This window comes from Natator depressus, chromosome 4, assembly GCF_965152275.1.
Source record: "Natator depressus isolate rNatDep1 chromosome 4, rNatDep2.hap1, whole genome shotgun sequence".
NCBI classification, from domain to species: domain Eukaryota; kingdom Metazoa; phylum Chordata; order Testudines; family Cheloniidae; genus Natator; species Natator depressus.
The window spans coordinates 38,576,914-38,599,160 of record NC_134237.1 but is presented as its reverse complement, the minus strand read 5'-3'; the positions used below and the strand labels follow the sequence as shown (position 1 = coordinate 38,599,160).

Here is a 22,247-nt window from a genome sequence, read left to right as displayed (position 1 = left end):
CTTGAAGACATTTTCCCCTTCTGCATTTGTTTTCAGCCCCTTTGTGTTTTCCAGACCTGTTTGGGAATCTTTGGCCTCTCTCTCTCTCCCAGATCCTGGTGCTGGGTGTATTTCTATGTCTTTCAACCTAGACACTCCCCATCCCCGAAGTTTCATTGTGAATTGGTGTCCAGGCTCCTCCTGCATCTCTTTGTGAAGGTGTCAAAGAGACTGTAAGATTCCCCGGGGAGGTTGGGGTAGGGGGTCCCGTGTGACAGGGAAGATGTGATGAAGGGAGAGAAAGAAAGGTTGAGAGAGGAGGACCAAAGTGAGCGAATTTGCTGGGTGCAGACAAGGTGGGGAAAGAGCAGACGGGGCTCCAAGGGAGGAAGGGTACTGGGGAGAAAGCAAAGGGGGATTTCGGGGGAAGGGGGCAGCAGAGACTCCAGGAAGAGAGGCAGGAGAGGGTGTGGAAGAGGGAGAGTTGGGGGGGGACCAAGGCAGGGAGGGATTTGGGGTCGCAGCAGAGACGGGATGAGAGGGAGATGGGGTGGGGATGGGGACCGCATCAGTGGCTTGAGGAGGAAGTGGTGGGGGAGGCAGGAGTCAGGGATGATGGAACAATTTTTATAGTGTGGTACTGAGAACCATTTAACCAAACTGCAAACCCTGTATTTAATGGAAACCACTTCGATCCAAGGGGTGACCCAGCACCAATGCAGGGGAGGGACCCCGGAGAGGCTCCCTGGGATGTTCACACCTACTCTCCGGGCTGCTGTTTATTGTCTTCCACGCCCCCAAAGGGGGGCGCCCAGCGGAGCGGGCGGGAGGAAGCGGAACTGGCCCTCCGTGGGTGCCTGGTGTGGGCTGCCCAGCTGCTGGGGTGGCAGGAGAGTGAGGCCACCCCATGTTCTGCAAGGGAGCGTGCATGTGTGTGGGGGGGTAGGCTAAGGGCCCGCACCCTGGGCTGGCGAGGCGCTGCCAAGGCAGGTAGCAGCAATTCTCGCGTCCCTCCCCCCCTTCTCCCGGGGAGCCGAGCGGCTCCGCTCCGGGGACAAGTACCGCTGCTCCGGAGCGTGAGCCGGCCAGGGGGAGGGTGTGTGCGCGCCGGGGGAGGTGGGGGCAGGATTAGAGGGAAGCGGCGGCCCCGCCCTCCCCCTTCACACTGGGATAGAGCCGAGGGGGAGATGGCCCGGGAGAGGCGGCACTGGCATCATGACATTACCCAGCCTGCTGGTGGCTCTGATTTTAGGGACGACCCCCGCAGCGGGCAGCTTTGACACGGCCACTCTTAACCCTCCCCTTGCCCCTGCTCGTGGCCCGCAGCATCCCCGCTCGCCCCACGCCGCGCCGGCCCCCCAGCACCAGCCCGGCTGCCCGGGGGGCGAAGGGCCAGGGGGGCGCTTTGTCAACGTGACCGAGTTCGGCGCCGAGTGCCTGCCCTGGGCGGAGGTGCCCGCTTTCCTGCAGAAGACCCCGCAGGGGAAGGGGCTGCGGGGCCAGCACAACTTCTGCAGGAACCCCGACGGCAGGAGCAGACCCTGGTGCTTCTACCGGAACAGCCGGGGCAGGGTGGACTGGGGCTACTGTGACTGCAAACAAGGTGAGCGTGCGCGCCTGAGGGGCGGGAGGGGGGGGCAGAGCGCTGCACGGGCAGCAGCGGGCACGCGGGCTCCAGCCTGTCCTCAGCCGGATACCTGTGGAGGCGGCTGCATCGATTGCGTGGGTGGTGGGTGTGTGCTGCTCGCAGCTGGGTGTATTGCGTGCCTGTCGAGATTGCGTGCGCGTGGGTTGATTGCGTGCCGAGGGGTGGGGGTGCGTGTAGCGGCTGCTTGTGTGCTGGCTCCGCGGTGTCCTGTGTGTGTCCGTTTGGTTGCTATGTGTGAGTGTGTTGGCTGCTGTGTGTTTTGTCTGGGTTGGTGTGTGTGGTTGATATGGGTATGCTGTGTGCTGAGCAGTTCATGTGCCCGCACTGGGGTGTGCTGGTGTATTGAACACGTTTCCCTAGGGGAAGGCTGTAACGAACTGGCTGTGCTATTACTGAGTGTACACGTCTTAAGTGTGTGCAAGTGATCATTTCTGTAAAGGGGATTTTGGCAGAGCCATATTTCACTTGAAGGGAATTTTGTACAGATAGATAATGACTTTCCTTCGGTGAGTCTTAGCTAAGCTGAACTCCCCGAATCTTATTTTCACTTCACTGTAGAAGTGGGTGAGGTTAACACCAATTTCCCTGCTAACAGACCTTTCAGGGAATAGGACATTGAAAAATATATATCTCATATATATATATATATATATATATATATATATATATATATATATATATATATATAAATAAAAAGACAGCATACTTAAGAGAGATTCTGATAGCATGTTTTTAACCTTTTAAGGTAATAGTACATTTGTTTTGCAGCATAAACATTGTGTCCTTTTTTCTGGTAATATATTTCTTATACTGTTTGAACTGAAAAGTTGTATCAAGTATACCACTAATTCAATTTACAATAATCTCCTTTTTGCACTTTGGTGCACTTCTCTAGAAATTTGCTAAGCAAAATAGGAAGCAATTGTTTTAATCAAGCAGCTTGCAGCTATTCTCTTTCAATTTATTTTTTAAGTCTTGGGAAAATTGGGTGTACAAGTTAATGCTTCTGCTTGACAACTTGTATGTGTGTAACCAGCCCAGAGGGCCAGATATTGCATGCACTCACAAAACTCCCATTGGTTTTAATGGGAGTTTTGCCTGAGTGAGGACTGAGGAGGGATTTCAGCAGTAGATCAGCCATAAATGCCACCGCCCTTAGGAGCATTCCAGGGGGTCAAATTTGTACATGGATAATCGGATCTTTAATTATTTCCCTAGCTGTAAACATTTCCTTCTAGATCAGGCAAGTCTGCTTTCTGTTTACATCTATTTTCCCCAAAAATAAGTTTAAACTTTTGTAAAGAAATAAAAAAGTTAGGAGACCTGTTGTTGTACAAGTTCCCTTTCATGTCTTTTGTAACATCAGAGTGTAGGTATAGGAGTATATTTTTTATTTGATTTTGTTTACTTGGGTTTTCTTACACTTTTCTTTCTTTTTTAAGGATTGATTTCCTTTTCAGATCCTACAACAATAGTAGTTAAGAGTGCTTTTCTCTCTTTTTCAACAATAATTGCAGTGTGTGTGTGAGAGAGGTTGGGAATGAGAAAGAGAAGGTGATGTGAATTATGAGATAATTATACCTTTTGCTATGATGCATAATGTGAAATGTATGTGGAGAATAACAGTTGTTTGTTTATACATAAATAAAAGTGATGGACTCCCTTCATTCACCTATTCGAAATTTATGTTCAAAATCAAACACTGTTTTCTGTACCCTTACAAGAAGATAGAAAGTGGTTATGTATTACAGGTGTTTACTTGGTCCTTGGGGAGAGTACCAGGCAGCTCATAAGGGAGTTGAGAGAGAATAAATAACTACTACACCCCTTATAATACAGTCCTAATTTTGATGAAGGGTTTGCATGTTGGCCTTTGTATTTATTTTTTCATTTTAATAGTTCTTTTCCCAATTTTTCAATCTGGTTCCCAATGGTCTTTGTGAGCATCTTAGACCAATAGAGTCAGGAGCTTTTAATGTGTCAGATTCTACAAAAAAACCCAATCTGCTTCCATTTAGATCAATGGCAAAACTTCCTTTAAATTCAATGGGAGTTTTATTTCAGCAGAATGCTCTTAAAAGGACTGCAAGATTTGGTCTAAACTTGGCTTCTTCTCTGTTGATTTAAGCTACCACTTTACAAAAAGGAAATTTACGTCTAGTACCAGTCAAGATAGAGGACATAGCTACTAACCAATAGCTAACTCTTTTTTGGTCCTTTTGAAATTAATAGCAAACTCCCATTAATTCTAATGGGACAAGTGTCTAAAGCCTTCATCAAAGAAATACCAAAAATTCTAGGCAGTGTGTTCAGAATGTGTCTGATGGAACATGGCAACAAGTCAGCCCCACTTTCTACAAAGACTAATATAACACTGACTCAAAATAAATAGTTTTCCATAAAAAGAAAGCTATGTCAAAGATGTGATTTACATGAATAAAAGACAGGATGTTCAGAGTTAATCTCACTCAGTCTATCACTCACAGTGCACATGCGGTATGGAAGCTCATGCGTAGTTTTTTTTTAAATTATTTTTTACAGGACTCAACGTTTATTTAAAAAACCCAAAGTCACAAACAAAACCATGGTGTAATAGTGAGGCTCTTCAACAGCCAGGCAACACCCCAGGTACAGCAAGGACTAAGACTCTGCAGGACTGACTGAGCTAAGGGCCAGGAGTGCAGACAGGCACTTGCAAGTGACCAGTAAGATCTTGCTTTGCTTCTCTAAGTTATACCAGCAACAATGCTTTAGAGGAGCAGACAAGATTGTAAATTACATATTTTAAACTCGTGTCCCTACTCCAGAGCTGCACAAGCAGCCAGGAGGCCTTTGATGGCTGTTGTATTTCTCAGGCGTCTGTGCTCTAGAGCAACCTCAGCTGTAATGACAACTGGAGGCAGAAGTCTGAGCTTGACATGCTGCACTTACTCTTAGTGAGAAATCCTGCAGAGTTGGCCACTATTTTCTTGCTGCCCTGTATCAGGACAGAACAGCCATTCCAGCCCAGAAGATATAAGGAATGAACAAATGTTAAACAGCCGATCTCGGGGGGATTGCCTTTTGCTGAAACTTGGCTTCCACTCCACATCCCCATCCAAAGGGCCGGGACAGGACTAACTGCAGAGGGACACAGCCCCTCTGTGTGCTAGGACAGATTAGGCAATTCGTAGATTATAGTCTGGTGATTGGTTTTCTGCATCTGAATGATCTTGCCAAAGCCACCTCTTCCCACATCATGGTCTGTCCGACTCGTCTCCGCACCTGTCCTCCAGTCTTTCCTCTCCCAAATTGTCGTCCCTCCTTAAACCCTGCATCCCAGTCAGTCCTGATGATCTGGTCGTCCAATTGGGTGCCACTGATAAACCTCATTGCATGCTCAGCATCTGCTGTTGTGTAATATTCCACAAAGCAGAAGCCACAAGGTACCTGCAATAGCTAGACACTATGGGATATGTAAAGCCTTACTCTGAGTTTCTGGCTTTAAGTTTGTCTTATCCTTAATGTTAATAGGACAGACCTTTTGTGCATGTGTGTGTGCACTTAACTGCTTTATGTTTTAACATTAGTCAAACAAAAAAAAAAATCTCATTTAAATTGTGCTTTGTCTGATCAGTGTAATCCCAGTGTTTATAATTTAAAATATTTATTTAATTTCCTTCCTTCTGAATTGATAAACATTTGGATGTTACTTACTTTTTGAAAGCAACCTAACAAAAAAAGTGTTCATGATTAGCCAAAGAAACCATAAATTAAAATAAACGACTACAATACTACCCTGTCAAAATACTTAGTAAGAAAATGTTAATATAAACAATGTTATGGTTGTACAACATAAAACTGCTCTAATGTCTTTCGTTTGAGAATCTCAGAGAGAGGTGTTCTTTCGCCTCCATTTTTCAAATGGGGAAAACAGGTCAGAGAGGTTAAGTGACTTACTCAAGATTGCATAAATTAGTGGCAGAGTTGGAAATAAATTCCAGGTCTACAGAATTTCAGGGCCTGATTTTCTTCTCATTTATACCAGTTGTGTCAGAGTAACTACATTAAAGCCCGTTGCGTTACCACCACTTTATACATTTGTGAGAGCACGATTAAGCCCCTGGCTGATCAGTGTATACTTCCTCCCTGTAATGTTATAGTCCTATAAATTTGAGGAATTTAAAAAAAAAAAGCATGGGTTAAAAATTATACCTGAAAGTTATATTTCTCTCTCAGACAGAAGCAACTCCTTTGGAGCCATTCTGATTACAGTTCTACACTATCCCCTGATTATCCAATTAGCTAGATAACTACAGCTCCATTACATGCCTATCATTTCAATTTATTTTTAAAGGAGTCTTAAGCCATTAATCATTGACATGATGAACTGTAGTGCTCCAAAGAACTATTTCAACTAATACATTCAGTATTTAGAAATCTTCCATCTTAAAGATCCCTGAATGTGCAGTAAGACTGAATACTAAAATCCCTTGCTAGTTCTTGAAAAAGTAGTTCTCATAGATGCACAATATCCATTTTTTCCCCAAGGGTAAACTACTTGGATTAGATCATCATTTTAGACTGAGTTTAATGCTCATGAAAATGAGGTATTAATAGCATTGGCTACAGGGAGACATAGTCTGATCCAATACCCACTGACATCAATGAGAGTCTTTCCATTGACTTCAGCAGACATTGGATCAGGTCCCCAGCACACCTTGAAGTCAACGAAAAGATTCCCATTGACTCCAGTGGATGTTTGATTGGGCCCATAACATAAGCAGTTCTTGCACTAACATCCCCATACAGACCAGTCAATGCAGTTCAGTCCTTAATTAGGAAAGGCCCAGTTTTGCAAGTCCTGGATCATTCTCTATCTTTGCTGAATTACTGAAGGGGGTTAAATGGTGTGGAAAAATGACCATTACATATAAGGATAAGACCACTAAACTAATTTTCAGTTTGGATCTAACTAGCAATTGATCCCAGGCCTTCAGGGATGAAAGACTAGTGCAATGACTTTCCAGGGCACTACCCACTCCAACATTTGACTTTAAAACATATGTTTTTAACAGTTCATTAAGTACTAGCCCACAATGTGTTATATAGTATATCCCAAAATGTAAATGAAAATACAGATGTTACATGTTTGCATATGATTCCAAACTTAAGATATTTCTTGTGCTTTGCTCTACCATTGTAACTTCAGAACAGCTAGCACCAGAACTAAGGGTATCAAGTATCAGCCTCCATCCTGCTTCTCAAAAATAGATTTACATCCAAGTTACAAACCTTTGAACATAGTAGCAGTCTAGAAAGGAAATGCTGGCACACCTTTAGCTAACACCATAAACACGTCTGCTGTAAAATTTGCACATAAGCAATTGGAAGTGATCCACGTCTCATTTGATTCAAATAGAATCTATCCTGATACTTGTTCTTGGTGAGCTGTAGGATACAGACAGCTAGAATCTTTGGATTTAGGAGCAAACTAACAAGAGGGGCAAGTGGGACAGTCATACTGTTTATACAAGCTGCAAGAAACATGAAGCCCATCTGTTCTTTAGAGTTAATTAAAAGTTGGTTGAGAGTTTTTTCCCTGTGTCTCATCCTGAGCCTATGTGGCAGGTGTTGCAGAGCAAGTCTCAGCAATAGCTGAACAGATACCCTTACTTGCATTTAGAAGCAAACCCAACCTGGTTTAAATGGTAACACCAGCTATGAAACCCATCTGACTTGGGGCAGATCCCAGAGCAACTAAAATTACCAAACTGTATATAAACATAATTGACTGTCAGTAACCTTGGATGAAACTGATTGAGAAACACAGTACAAATTTCAGAGTAACAGCCGTGTTAGTCTGTATTCGCAAAAAGAAAAGGAGTACTTGTGGCACCTTAGAGACTAACCAATTTATTTGAGCATAAGCTTTCGTGAGCTACAGCTCACTTCATCGGATGTTTTTCCTCGGTAATATAAAACATGTAGAAGTGAAAGGGAGTTTCTGTTGAGAGTGTAGGTTTATAGTCCTGTATATGTGATTTTTCTGATCCTCTTTCTCCATTCTGAACTAGATTAAGGCACCTAGAGATACACAAGGACATGCACCCCTGACCCCTCTCCTACGCAGTAGCCCTGGCCTTGTGCCTCATCCCCATGCCATGGGGCTTTCTCCCTTCCCAGACAGGTAGAGCCCCATTTCTTCCTCCCAAGATTGGCAACAAGGTCTCCCTTCCCTTGAGAGCATAGGGGGTGGCAGCACAGGTCCACTCTCCCACACACAGAGGCTGGGCGTTAAACTACTTAGGGAAAGAGCAGACTCGCAGTACTCTTCTCCTACCATGCACAGAGTCCTCTACCGGGGTAGTGTTGATGGGGCTCCTTAGAACAGTGTCTTGGTGATAACACCCAATCGAGATGCACCTCTTAGAGCACTCTCTCAGGCAACCTGCAGACTCAGGGAGATTATCACTGTATCAGTTATGTTCAGGCAACATTTTCAAGCTTTTCTTTGCCACCAACAGAGCTAGAAACTTACTTTTAAGTAAATGAAACAGATTCTGATTAGATCACTTCACTCCAGAAGCATGGAGCATTTACATCTTCATCCAGGCCCGTTTCCACAGTTACTTTTGACTTGGTTATTTTTGCATCTGCAGTTGTTAATCCACATAGTTTTGTATGAAGAAAGCTTGTTAAAGATGTGGTAGACGTGGATTTGAGTCTGCTTCAATGTCTTTCACTTAACACCTTTAGTCAGAAAGGATTATCTGTATCCTTTGAAAGTACTGGAGATGGGGCAGGGATAATAGATGGGGAGAAGCAGAAGTTCCAGTGTGTGTTCCTGACTTCTGAGAAGCCACTCTAGGCAATGGTCAGGACTCAGTGGGTTCTGAGAGGGTGTGTATGATGGATACGATGGTAGCAGAAACAAGCAGTAGTTCTTTGTGGAATGCTTCCTTTAGTGCTGGTCAACTTTTTTTTTTTTACTTTGTTGAAATTTTCCTGAAAAAATTTAAAAAACAACAACACCATTTTAAAATTGAGTCTACTCTCCCGCTAACCCAGCAGTTTGGGCAGAAATCCACACATGAGTTAATGCTACTTTACCAGAGGTAACTATACTCCAGAGTCCGTATCCCCTCCAGAGAGGGGATAGTCACAGCTGCCAGGGATATGCAGCCAATGGGCTTGGCTTCTATGGCGGCTTTGCTCTAGGGTCTTTGCTCTAGGGTCTTGCGGAACCTTACTGTAGCTCACGAAAGCTTATGCTCCAATAAATTGGTTAGTCTCTAAGGTGCCACAAGTACTCCTTTTCTTTTTGCGAATACAGACTAACACGGCTGCTACTCTGAAACTTTCTTTGTAGTGTAGACTAGGGAAGAGGAAGGGTAGACCTGGGCATGTGAACCCTTAGTTAGTGAGCTGTGTCTCTCTCTTTCACTTCTATAAGGTCACAAACTTTCTTCCTTGCGGAAAGAATGAGTAGAAGAATGAGTAGTTTGTGCGGGGTGGGGAATAGTTTCTTCCTATTGGTTCTCCACTTCTGTGCATGCTGAAGAAGCAAGAAAGTTGTAACCCCTTCATACATATCTTGACTAGCACCTCATGACATTCTCATTTCTTCCCATATGTTTTCAGGAGGTAAGGGATGTGACCAGACATGGGAGCTCATGCAGGATTTATGAAATTTATTTCTAAAAAGGCCTAATCCTGCCATTTATTCTCAGGAAAAAAAACAGTGACTTTTACTTGAATTTATGATAGCAAGACTGGATCATAACATTGTCTCTTTAACTATTTCCACAAATTTGGGCGAAAGTTTACATTTTGTAAAAAACAAGCTTTTATAAAACCTAAAACCAATGGAAGTGTTTCCACAATTGTTCAAGGTTCCAGTGGAATCTTAGGGCTTTAAGCAAACAAACATACATTCCCCTGTTGCTTTCAGACCCAAGCACAGCAATACTGTGCAGACAGTGAAACTGTCTGTAAAAGTGAAATTGACTTATTTTCATTTTCAAGATGAAAATTGAAAAAACAGAATAGAGAAAAGTAAATGGGACTTTTAAATTTAAATTTTTCTTTTAAGGTACTATTAGTAACAGTTGTGGGGGGTTTAGGTTTACAATATATGACTCTTAAGGTGATAGTCTTTTAAATTGTTTTGTTGTAACTAAGAGTCTGATCCTGCTCTCGTTAAAGTAAACAGATGTTTTCCTGTTGACTTAACAGAATCTGACTATGGCCCTAAATGTACGCACAGAATCACGTACACTCAGGAAAATACATTATCATGGACCATTTATTCTCTATAAGGGTATAGTAATGAATAGCTAATTAGCAATACGTTATGAACATATACTAGTGTTGATAAATGTAATTCCTTGTTCCGCAGTGGTACATCATATATCTCATATTAAGAGACTAGGCCTATTACAAAATCAAGAGTTTTATATATAGAAAAAAGAGCTGGACCAAAAAAATATTTAAAAGATTGATGTGTTTCTTTAAAGTTAGTTCTATTCCTTCATATAGAAATTACGTATCACATTTTGTCATTTGTGTATTTTAAAACTATATGAATCCAGTGAGTCAAATTCAGAGTAGCAGTTGCCAGTGTTCCAGAATACTGCAACATGTTAAGTAAACTTTGGGGGAAGGTGTTTTAGTTCATTTGCAAACTGGTTTTATCCACTACATAATTATGATATGAGTCATATGATATATACTCACACATATTTTAGAGTGCATGAATAACATATGAAGTAAATACGGTACTGTATCACTTTACTTTTGTCAGATATTGTGCAAACAGACATCCTGTAAATAAAACTTGTAGAGGACTTGTAAAATGTGGAGAATTTATTAAATAAAATGGTGAATAAAGTGAGGGACCAATCCTCGCTCTTGTTTTATGCAATGTTAGACAAGCAAAGGACTTCAGGTGTTAGGGCAAAATTCTCCAATGTGCAGAGTTAATCTTGACTACTTTAGTCTACGCTCTGTATATGAGTAGTCTCAGTGTTGCCAGTGGGAATTCTGTAGATGCACAAAGAGCAGAATTGAAGTCAAGATCTGTCTTGTGGCTCTGAAAGGAGAATTTTACTCTTCAGGTATTTACTTATCCAGATAACAGAAAGGTCTTGCAATATTTATGCAGGAAGCACTCTTACTGCTTACCATGGGAGTCCCACAGGATTGTGAAAGGAAAAAGATCATTGTACAAAAATAACCCTTTTATTTTTTAAGAGACAGACAACTATTAAAGTCCCCTTTTTGGTATGTCAGGAATCACTTTGTTCTAAATATTGCTGTCTTGTGATTAAAATAATAGTCTATCCAGAAGGGTTTTGGAAAGAACAGATATAGGAGATAAAATTCCAGTGTGTGTATCTGGCTATGTCTGTGTGTGAAGGGGAAGGCTATAAATGGAGTAAAATATTGATTCATCCAGATATATAGTAGAGTCTTCCAAATTCTGTTCTTTCAGTGATTTTATATAGTATTGTTATAATTAAACTTTTACAAATCATGTATTTTGTATAAAAGGATCACCTTATAAAATTTGATTTAATAAGCGGGACTTGTATATTACTGTATAACATGCTGTGAAAATAAGTCATGGGCAAAAAAAATACACACATCAAGTCTGAGGTTAATGGACTTGAATTACTTGGGAATGGTTCACCTTCAAGGTTTTATAACCCTGGAGAACTGAATTAAAAACAGAACAGACTAGCAGTGAAATTTGTGGGGAGGGAACAAAAATTTAACCTAGCCATTATAATAAATAGAATGTCATTTTTTAAGCAAGGGGAAAAAAAATCTGAGTTGAAGAGGGCCTATGCTTTGCTATTAAATAGAACAGAGCATAGGCAAGTGGATCACTTAATATTTCATGCAATACCGATCCACGGTTTTTGATAACAACTGCAATATATTACCCCCTTGTCAAATTAGTAACATTTCTATGGACCATTCATTGTTTGCTCACCCTTTTTAGCATAACAAATATGACTGTGACTGTTTCACACTTTTGCTGTTGGTGCTTGAATTGCATGTAGCTATAGGGACTTTTTACGCTGCTGGAAAGAGAATTCTGTGGTATCTCGTATAATACTATTCAATTTCTTGATTTTGTGTTCTGTGCTCTCAACCTGTAATTTGATGATATACACACAAGGACTGGAAAAGAATGTGTGTTATGATGATGTTTTTAGGTTGTTTTATTTGGAAATTTGATAGAGGCCTATAATGAATTTGTAAAAACTATATCAAGCGTTTGATGGCAAGTAAGAACAAATGCATTCTTTGGCCTGAAATAAACTGCTGGCATCCATGAAATGTATAATATTATGTGGGTCAGTACAGAAGCTATGCAATCCATGTGATTGTTTTATAATTCCTTTAAATCAGATGGAAGATAAAAATATACCACTTATGTACAATTTTTTGTTTCCTTTTTTATAACATTGCCGATTATGTTGACAAAATTCATGTATAGACTATCATATTTATATTGATATGTACATATACTCTCTCTCTCTCTCTCTCTCTCTCTCTCCACATCTTTGATATTTTTGCTGCAGTGTTAGAATCAAGATGTTTCCTCATTAAATTGTTGTATGGAATGGGTTACCTCCTTTTGAGTCAACAGAAAGAAATTATTAGTGCTAATTAGAAGCAACCTCTTTAATGAACTTGAAGCAAATACATGAAAATATTTATAGCAGAGTGGAACTGAGACTGCATGTCCTTCAAATGGCACAAGTTAACTCAGTCATGGACAACAAACATCTTATTTAAATAATTTAAAATTCTCTTATCTAGGGTCAGTGCGACTTCGAGGTGGCAAGAATGAGTTTGAAGGCACAGTTGAAGTTTATTTGAATGGAATTTGGGGAACAATCTGCAGCAGTCATTGGGACAATAATGATGCATCAGTCATATGTCGGCAGCTTGAGCTTGGGTAAGTTTTAGTCCCAGATCAAATTTACTAGCTTATTTGAATGTCATCTTTAAGAGCTCTGGGTTTGGTAGATATTTTTAAAATCCATTATGAATGGGATATTATTCTGGGAAAAAAAGTGTTGCTCTTTGGTGATGGCTTCATTCTCAATTGATAGTCTCTAAATGACAGAGAAAGTGGTACTTCCACTTAGCAAAGGTATTAGTAAGAGAGTTGGGAATGTGTACATAAAACCTTTATATGACTTCTTCAAAGAAATGAGTATTGTGTTACAGACTTTGCAGCTGAATCCATAACTATGTGTCCAATGCTATTAAGATATTTGTGAAGCAATGCCACAAAATAACATTAGGCCTAAGTCTTAATATCTTTTCTCCCATGACCCAACTTTCAAACACTCACAACTGTTACTCCTCCGATGCGCCAAGCATTTGCTGCCTGAGGCAAGTTTAAAAAGTGCCCTCTACCCAGCAGTCCACAGTTACACAATAACTAGGTAGTAAGCATGTTGCAACCACTAATATTTGCTGCCTGAGGTGTTTACCAGTTGTCTTATATAGTAAAGCTGGTTCTCCCCAGAATCCTTACCCCCAATTCTTGTAATGATTCAAAGGAGTTGCTATGAGAATCAACACATGGTTTTTAGGCTGCTTCTGGCATCTGTAGAGAATGAGAGGCAAAGATGGTAACCAGGTTTTCACACTGAAAACTGGGAAACTGATCATGAAAGGTTAGGACATGCAAGGACAGTTTCCATGGGAACTGGGGAGCAGTGCATGGGATAGTGAGTGAAGAGTGTCAAGCAACCCCCTTCTCTTCTTCCCTACCATCCTGTAGAGTTGATTCTCACATGCAAAGAAGGGATGTCTTGAGGACTTGTCTGAAGGAGGAAGCTCATTGGGAAGTCTGAGGGATGTTGTTAAGATGTGGGGAGACCCTTGATGCATACATACTAACAACAACCCTGCGAATTTAACATGCTCATCTGGTCAGTAGGTCCTTCAGGTCTCTAGGCTCAGGGGAATAAATACTAACTGGGGGAAGAAATATGGAGCCTGATTTTGACCTCACTATACATGAGGTAAATCCGGAAAAGTGCCACTGAAGTCAGTTTTCAGAGTAACAGCCGTGTTAGTCTGTATTCGCAAAAAGAAAAGGAGTACTTGTGGCACCTTAGAGACTAACCAATTTATTTGAGCATGAGCTTTCGTGAGCTACAGCTGTAGCTCACTGAAGTCAGTGGAGCTATACCAATGTAAGTGAAGCCAGCATTGGGCAGAACAATTTTTTGTAAAACCAGCAAGGTTTCCTAAACAGGCTCTAAATCTGGGATATTGCCAGTTTCCAGGGAAACATGGTCTGTCACCTTAACAGTAATCCCCGACACCCATTCCAACAAAAGCTTTACAGGGAGTCATAATTAGTTTTTGGTGAAACTTGGTATTATTGCTACATAGGGCTTCACGTGACTAGCTGTTCTGTGTGTGTCTGCATCCCCTATCCTAAGGTTAATATAAATGTTGACACAGCAAATCTTTTGAGAGACTTTCTCTGAACATCAGATTTGTAATGAAAGCTGCAAGCAAGCAAGTTTTGCATGGTTTCAAGTTTTCATGGAGAAAGTTTACAGAATTCTAGTCATGTTGCACAGGTTGAGAAGCCCTGAACTAGGCTAATACTTCAGCACTCCTATTGTCCCTGGGACTTTCTGGGCCTGGCAAGCAGCAGTTAATTTCTGAATAGAAAAATACAGAAATATCTATTCTACCAGATGCCTGCAGGAAATAGAAATAGAAAACAAAATGTTTTGTCAATACTCCAAATTTATTTGCGGGGGAGGGCATGTGTATATTTAACTTTCACTACCTGTAAAGTTATCTCTGACAGAGACAGGAGAATGACTGTCTAAATTACGGGATCTGACAGGCAGGTGTAACTATCATATCAGACTCAGTAGGTTGCCATAAATATTCCCTAGTGGTTTGATTAATTAAATAATAACTTTCAGGATATTTTCTGGGGATAAATTACACAGCTAGGAAGAATTGAACTGAGCGTCACTAACCCTAGCCAGTCATTTATCTCTAGGAAGTGCCTATACAGATGATGTAATTATTATAAGATGAAAATGGGGGAGGGGTGTGGTGGTGAGAAATGCTTATAAGTGTATGGATTTTTTTTCAAGGATAATGCAATTTAAGCTTCTAGAGAATCAATGCCCTGGCATTAGCCAATCAAATTACTTGAATCATCTCAACATCCCATTCAGTTTACAGTTTCATAGTAACTCACAAAATATGGTGGCTTTGTTGCCTTTCTGATATTGTTTCAGCTATACATCAAATGTCCTTTTGTTTGCTACAGGCTGTAGGTGTTAGTGTGCAGTATTTGCACTCTGACGTTTCTGGTGATTATTCCACTCTTGAGAGTGCCAGTCAGAACTGAATCTAAGCTGTTTTGGAATGTCTAATGTTAATCTGTGTACACCAAGCCAATTTATAAAAATATGCAGATTAGAGGAGATAAAAGTTCAGCCCATCTGGAGGCTGTGATTTTGCTTATGGTTTTAGCTGCCTACGTGCAATATTTCTTTATCCTGTTTTCATTTTAACTTGTTCCTGCCTTCAGCACTTCGAGTATTTTGGTTATATAGGATCCTTATCAGCAAGGAAAGTTTAGTGATGGTGTAAATGACAGAACCATTTAAACAAGGATGACTAAAAAGAAGAATCCGTGCAAATAGGAGTGGAAAACAATGTATGCTTATGTTGTCAAGCACAAACTTTGGGCCAAATGCTAAGAGGTAAAATTGTGGGTATTCCTCAAGTGCCCAGCACCTCTACGCATTTGGTCCTCTGACCTTACATGGTCTGCTTTTTTCTTGTTTGCAAAGTTCATTTAATTATGGGACAAATCCGGGGCACCCTGTGTAGGCACATAGAGGACAAAAGTGGCTTTGGGTATGTCTACACTGCAGCTGGGAGCGAGCCTGAGCTCAGGAGGCTACCCCAAGCCTCAGTGTCCACCCTGCTAGTTTTAGAATATTAACTCAAGCTGAGCTAGTGCAAGTCTGTCTATCCAGGCTGGGAGGGTTGTTCCCAGCTGCAGTGTAGACGTACCCTTAAAAACTGTGTTAGCTGAATAGTGGAGCAAGAGCACTGGAGGTCTCATGTAGGGAAGTTGCCTTTTTGTGGCCTGTGGAAGAGATCTCTGTGGTTGGTCTCTGCCACTCAGCATACAGAAGAGGGGAATGTGATTGGGTCAGAGGTTATGCAGACCCAGTTGGTCCATGTGCAGGTTTGGCTTCTCTGTACCAATTCATCTTATACTGGAGTGGGGAAAAAACAGGCTACATTTGGTGTTCCTTTTCATATCCTGTATTAGTGGTGAGGGCGCAAATGCATGAACATCCTGACTTACTGCAGACAAGGATTTTGCCCTGCAACTTTTTCTTGCTGAGCAGAACCCTTTTCCTGAACCCCAGGATTTGGCCCCCCATGTATTTGTGAGCAGACATCTCAAACAAATATTTTGCAACTCTTTTCCCTAATATCCAATGCTGATCTTTCCTTCTACAGCAAAAGAGGTACAGCAAAGCATACGCCATTTTCTGGATTGGGCCTTATCCCTGTTTATTGGAGTGATGTACGTTGCCATGGTGATGAAGAAAATATACTGCTGTGTGAAAAAGACATCTGGCAGGGTGGAACATGTCCTCAAAAAATGGCAGCTGCTGTCATGTGTAGCTTTTCCCATGGTAAAAGTATATAATTTTTGATTAACTTTTTGCCTTATTTGAAGTGTCATAATGTACACGATTACATTAATAAACAATCCTAGTTTAATTTCCTCTTCCAAGAAAAGATCTAAAATAAAATGTAGCATAGTATCATTCACTTTTTACAAGTCCTTCCACATTGTGAGAGCAGCAAATAGCTAATTGTTGCTTTAAAACACAGGCTGTGAGGAAGGGTCAGTTGTGCAGCAATGAGGATCCCAGAGGGAATTCTGTTTGAACTAGCCAGAATCCCTCCAAAGCAGAGGGGCAGGGGGTCTAGGGCAGCTGCAGATGCTGGAGTGAGTTTGTCACTCTTGGAAAGGGTGCAGTGTGCTCTCTGCTTCCACATGCAGCAGCTCCCCTGGGCTCTGTGATGGGTGTTGGGGGGGCCATGATTCCATCCTCACCTTACCCTCTTTGAGGAATTAACACCACTGGCACTAGATTAGAGCTGTGATTGTAGATGGCTTCTGCACAGGTTTACAAGGAAATGTAAGGCTTTGTACCCTCTCTTCCCCATTTCTACCTTATGGCACACGCAGGGATGGACACATTTTTGCCCAAGTTCCTATGGAGGCTATTTTGATATTTTAAAATGTTCAAAGAGTAAGTGATCGAGTTGTTTTGGTCATACTTACCTTCACAGTTGTACAGGAAATGGAGGCAGTGTTAATTTAGGAAACAAACTGGACCACTGAAGTAAGGAAACGATGTTATACTGAAGGCCAAATGGGAATTTTGCCATTGAGTTCAATAGGATCAAGATTTAACTCCTAGTGTACATTCTACACAAACAGAGTTCTTCACTTTTGCTATCAGAGTGTATATGTTTGGGATCTGTAGGTAGTATGTGCCTCTTATTTTAAAAAAAATATTTTAAAATAGATGTATTACTTAATTTAAATCTTTTCACTTAATCTTAACTCCACCAAGTTAAGTGAACAGTTATATATTTGAGGAGAAATAATTTCCATAAGAGATAGGTTATATCTGGCATTTAAGCAATTGTCTTCAGCCACACTTAAGGTCAAATTTTCAGCCTTGCTTTCATTAGGCCTTCTTTTTTTTTACCTGCATAACTGTGGCCTCAAATAACTGTGGATATAATTTAGGACTCTTGAATATTTAAGTACTTGACTGTGCCTGCAAGTCAGGTACATGAGTGTCAATGTGACATGAATGCATTAGCAAGAGTTGCTAGCACAAATAGGTCAGCCACAATTCAAACATTTGACCCTTATTATTTGCACAAAACAGAAAAGAAAGACTATACAAGTAGCTACAGTTTAAGTTTTGTAGATTCTTCCGTCTCTCCCCCCCCCCCCCCCCACACACTATGGAGGTGTATTAAACTACTGATGTTTTATGTATGCATTTAGATTTAGAAAAGTCATTAGAGTGTATTGACAATCCCACTGTTTTTGGCACATATTCACATTTTGGCCGTCATTCAGCATTCCTGATGCAGATATAATTCCATTGATGTCAGTGTTGCATTGAATCGTTTGTTGTGAAGTTTAAAGCTAGTGCAATTGAGAGTGAAGTTTCTTACATATTATTTCTAGGGCAGGTAAGCTTTCAATTTTCTGGTTCAATAATACATGAAGAAATTAAAAATACGCATTTTGAAAGTCACACTACCTAGTTCACCAAGTTTCCCCTTCCATTGAAAGGAAGTTGAAATTTCAACAGAAAGCCTCTTTGTTTTGCTTAGAGGGCTCATTTAGGCATAGTGGAATAAAATAGCTTTGTCTGTTTTAAGAATGCTAGAAGATTGATTTATCATTCATAGTTTAGGGTAGTGGAAGTTAATTAGGTAAAATTATTTGAAGTTGCTTGTGTTTTTTTTCAAATTCTTGCCACCACTAGCCTTTCTACGTAAGCTTCATCAGAAAAATCATCAGCTTTCATGGCCGGTGAAATGTTCAGAGGGGTCTTCAGAAATTCCAAAATGCTCACTTTCAGCAGGCAAATAAATGAAAGATAACAGGGTAAAATTAATTTGCTGGAGCGTGTAAACTGAACTGAGTCACACTTTAGTCATCCAGACATTGGATACTGATATAATCTTCTAAAAAGTTACATCAAAATAGTTTAAGTGCATTATATAACTTTGTGTCATTTCCATCACCTTAGTTTCATGCTCAGATATTTAGCTGTTGAAAGCAAAACTGTACAGGAGTCACAGCAGGAGGGAACCTTGTGCCCCCAATTTGAGCAACAAGGAAGACTCACTGCAGAGAGAGGTTAGGGGGAAAAACCCTCCTCAGTTAAAGTAATCCAGATAGAGTAACTTTTGATTGACTACGGTAAAGACTGGGATCAGTGCCAGAAGACATTCTGGGTGAAATCCTGGCCCCACTGCATATCAGTGGGCATTTTATCATTGACTTTAGGGGAGCCAGGATTTCACCCTATGTGATCAAGACTCTGTGGAATAAATGCTGCCTTACATACACTGGTGCAGTTCCACCGCCCCACCCCCTTCACTGAGGGCAGTATTTGTCCCTGTAGCCCTAAAATTCAGCAAGCACTTAGGCACTTGCATAACTTTATGTGGGTGAGTTCTATGGGGCTACTCATCAGCATAATATTATTCACCTGCCTAAGCGTTTGCAGATGGTGATCTTAAAAGCTTTTCTAACTAGTTCAATTTCAGGATTTTCATCTAGTTAAGAAGTTGCATAATACTTGACCAAAGCCAGGTGAAGCTGAGTGCTCTCCATTTGTGTATAGCTTAGAAGAACATTTTGGGAAATAAATGACCTTTTCCTCTGTTTTATGTTTAACTGTAGCCTTTATTCCAATCCGTCTGGCTGGCGGGAGCAATGCTCATGAAGGAAGAGTGGAAGTCTACCACACTGGCCAATGGGGAACTGTCTGTGATGACCAGTGGGATGATGCAGATGCTGAAGTTGTCTGTAGGCAGCTTGGCCTTGGGTTAGTTTTTCTAAATACATTTTACTTCTAACAAAGAAGGAAAGCTAACAAACAGTACACAATGCTTTCAAAAGGAGAACATTTAAAAATTGCACTTACACTTTGAAGCCACTAAAGTTACAGATGGCACATTTATCAATGTCTGTAGTTAAAGAGGCCTGACGCTTTCCATCATAATACCCTGTTTTCAGTTGCTTATAACTTAATCAAACTTTAGCAGTTTGAGCTGAAGTTTTCCACAATGGGGGGCTGGTTCGGGGTGAAGATTTTTTTCAGAAAATTTCATCAAAAACCGTTCAGTCATTTCCAGGCATGAGGTTAAGAAAAAATGTTTTGCTCATGTTAAAAAAATAAAATAAAATTGTACAACCATTTAATTAAAGGCCTAGCACCTCTTTACTTCGGAGCAGGAACTTGAATTTTGGCATGGGCGCTGCCCTGCCTTTTGCTATCCCTGTGAAAATCTGCCCAAATTTGGCCAAGTTATGAGCCTCTGGAATGTGTCCATTTGCACGTTTGCTAGAGACTTGTTAACATTTGGCAGCTAAATTCTCTGAATATGCTGTCTTCATTGAGAATGTTCCATCCCATGGATGCAGAGGGTGAGCAGTACTTTTTCTGCAGTTGTTCCTTCTGGCAGTCAGGAATGACTGTGGCTCTGGGCACATGAACTGAGAGCAGTGAGACGGTCTTCTGCCTGCTGATCCAAGCAGTGAGGAAGAGAGGGAGAAAGCTACCTGATTAGAATGCAAAGGGATGAGGAGCTCAACCTGGGGGAAAACAGGGTGGAGGGATTGAGATAAGAAGCTGGAGGGATGGTGGTGGTGGACTGGGACAAAACAGAAGGGTGGGGAAAGACTGGGATGTGGAACCATGGGGGAATGGTGATTAGACAGGCTAGAATGAGGAGCTGAGGAGAGCAGTGCTGGAGGGAAACTGGGACTGGAACACAGATTGCAGGGGCCAGAGGCATAGGTCAGTGGTCACTAGAATACAATGGCTCCAGAATCCTGGAATAGAACCCAGGATTTCTAAGTCAACTGTCAGCAAATACCTAAGAAACCTGTAAGTGAAATATGTATGTCATCTCCCTCTAGTGGCTGGCCCACATAGAGAATGACAACCTACTACTGGTATCAGTTACTTAGCTCAAGTGGCAGAAGTCTGGGTGGTGGATCTAAGAGGTCTAACCCTGCTGATCACTCATATGAGAATCAATAAGTTCCACATTTTAAAAAAAACACTGATTTTTTTTAAACTTGGGAAATTACATACTAAAGCTACATTAAAGAACATTAAGGTGGCAAAGTGAAGCACTCAAAAATTAGGAAATATCAAAATTTAGGTTGCCTGTGTAACTTTGATTTAACCTAATTGTGCATGTGGATTAGGATACAGTCTTCAATTACTCGATCACACTATTTTTTAGCACAGGACCCCTATCTGATTCAGTGGACAGAATGGATAGTGCTCATTGAATGGGTATCCTGCTCATTCAGTTTGTGGCCCCAGGCCTTACTTAGAGCATACCATTCAAGTTGTGCTCTGAATAGAGAATTATTCATTTCCTCATGAGCTTTTCTACGATGCTCAAATGTTACTGGGCTATTATCAGTAAGTTGGAAAAGCTAGTGAATTGCATTTAATATAGAGTGTCATTGGAAAGGGCTACTTGCAGTATCATTATTGTGTCTGGCAGGATTACATTAGGATTACAAAACCCAAGCTTTTGGTTAATTTCTATAGATTTTATTTTTGAGATGGACCTGATTTCCTTTTGTTTTCTGAGTAAAAGTGGATTAATAGGCTCACGTGTGTTTGGATGGTGCTTAGACTTTTTGAAAAAAAGTCTACAGTTTTATATGATCTCAAAGGCTACATCTAGGGGAGTGTTCCCCGAGCTTGGGGAGACAGACTAATGCTAGCTCTGCTCAAGCTAGTGCACTAAAAATAGCAGGATAAGCCAAGGAGAGCATGGGCAGCAGCTCAGACTAGCTGCCTGAGACCAAACCTGCCTGGATCCCCAAGTATGTATTCAGGCAGCTAGCCTGAGCTGCATTGCTATTTTGAGAAGAGCTAACATGTTGACTGTTTACCCAAGCTGGGAAGCACACTCCCAGATATAGCATAGATATACCCAAAGAAGCAAGATGTCTTGACAGGTGTGCTCATTATCCCTGGACTGAAATTTTACCAACAGGGGCAGGCACAACAGCTACAAAACAGGGCAAACCATCCACATTTGCCTACAGTTAATCCAAATGGAAATGTGCTACAAAGTGTAAAATAACCTTCTCCGCAATAGTGTCCCATGCTCTTTCAGCTTTGCTTTAGCATTACTAGAATATAAAACCTCAGAATATTAATCTTCTGGTGATAAGCAGAAACTACTGCTCATTTATTTCATGATTTGGTTTCCCCATATACTTTTTGATAAACACCAATTTGTTATGTCAGTGGGATTTGTGGTCTCTACCACATTGGAAATCTAGAGTCTCATTAGAGTATAATAGACTTTGTTTTCACAGTCAGGAGTTGAAACATTATCTCCCTGATTTCTGAAGGCCTCTTAGCAGATAGTACATTTCTCTCTCTTGCATGCCGTAGTCTCCATCTGCAGTGTAATGAGACCTACAAGAAGCAGGAGATACTGGAAAAGGCTTTTTTATTACATGTGTGGTTAGCATGCTATGGAAATGTTACCCCATAAACTGAAGTCAGATAATTTATCACAGTTATCCCAGTCCAGCAGTTAGGACCTGTGAGAGTCTGGGGCTGCTCTCCTTCTGGCATCTATATCTTGCCTACCTTTTACAATTGCAAAGCAAGGACAGTTCATTAAAACTGAAATATCATCTAAAATTTAACTCCTAATTTAATTTTTTAAAAGAAAGGTTGAAGACCTTTTAATATTGGTGAAGTTGACCGGGAGATGAAAGCAAGATGTT

The 22,247-nt window shown here is 41.0% G+C and overlaps 1 protein-coding gene across 2 annotated transcripts in view; it reads left to right on the top strand.

The window, feature by feature from the left end:
- Nucleotides 1-1,153: 1,153 nt before the first annotated feature.
- The window catches only part of PRSS12 (serine protease 12), a 67,718-nt gene continuing 46,624 nt past the window's right edge, over nt 1,154-22,247 (top strand). The window contains exons 1-4 of one of the 2 annotated variants that reach the window (XM_074950787.1): nt 1,157-1,582; nt 12,443-12,581; nt 16,160-16,338; nt 19,155-19,299. In XM_074950787.1, coding sequence (XP_074806888.1) covers nt 1,195-1,582; nt 12,443-12,581; nt 16,160-16,338; nt 19,155-19,299 — 851 coding nt within the window. In that variant the 5' untranslated portion in view covers nt 1,157-1,194. Of the gene's footprint in view, nt 1,583-12,442; nt 12,582-16,159; nt 16,339-19,154; nt 19,300-22,247 lie in introns of both variants that reach the window. The other variant, XM_074950788.1, reaches the window with a different exon arrangement.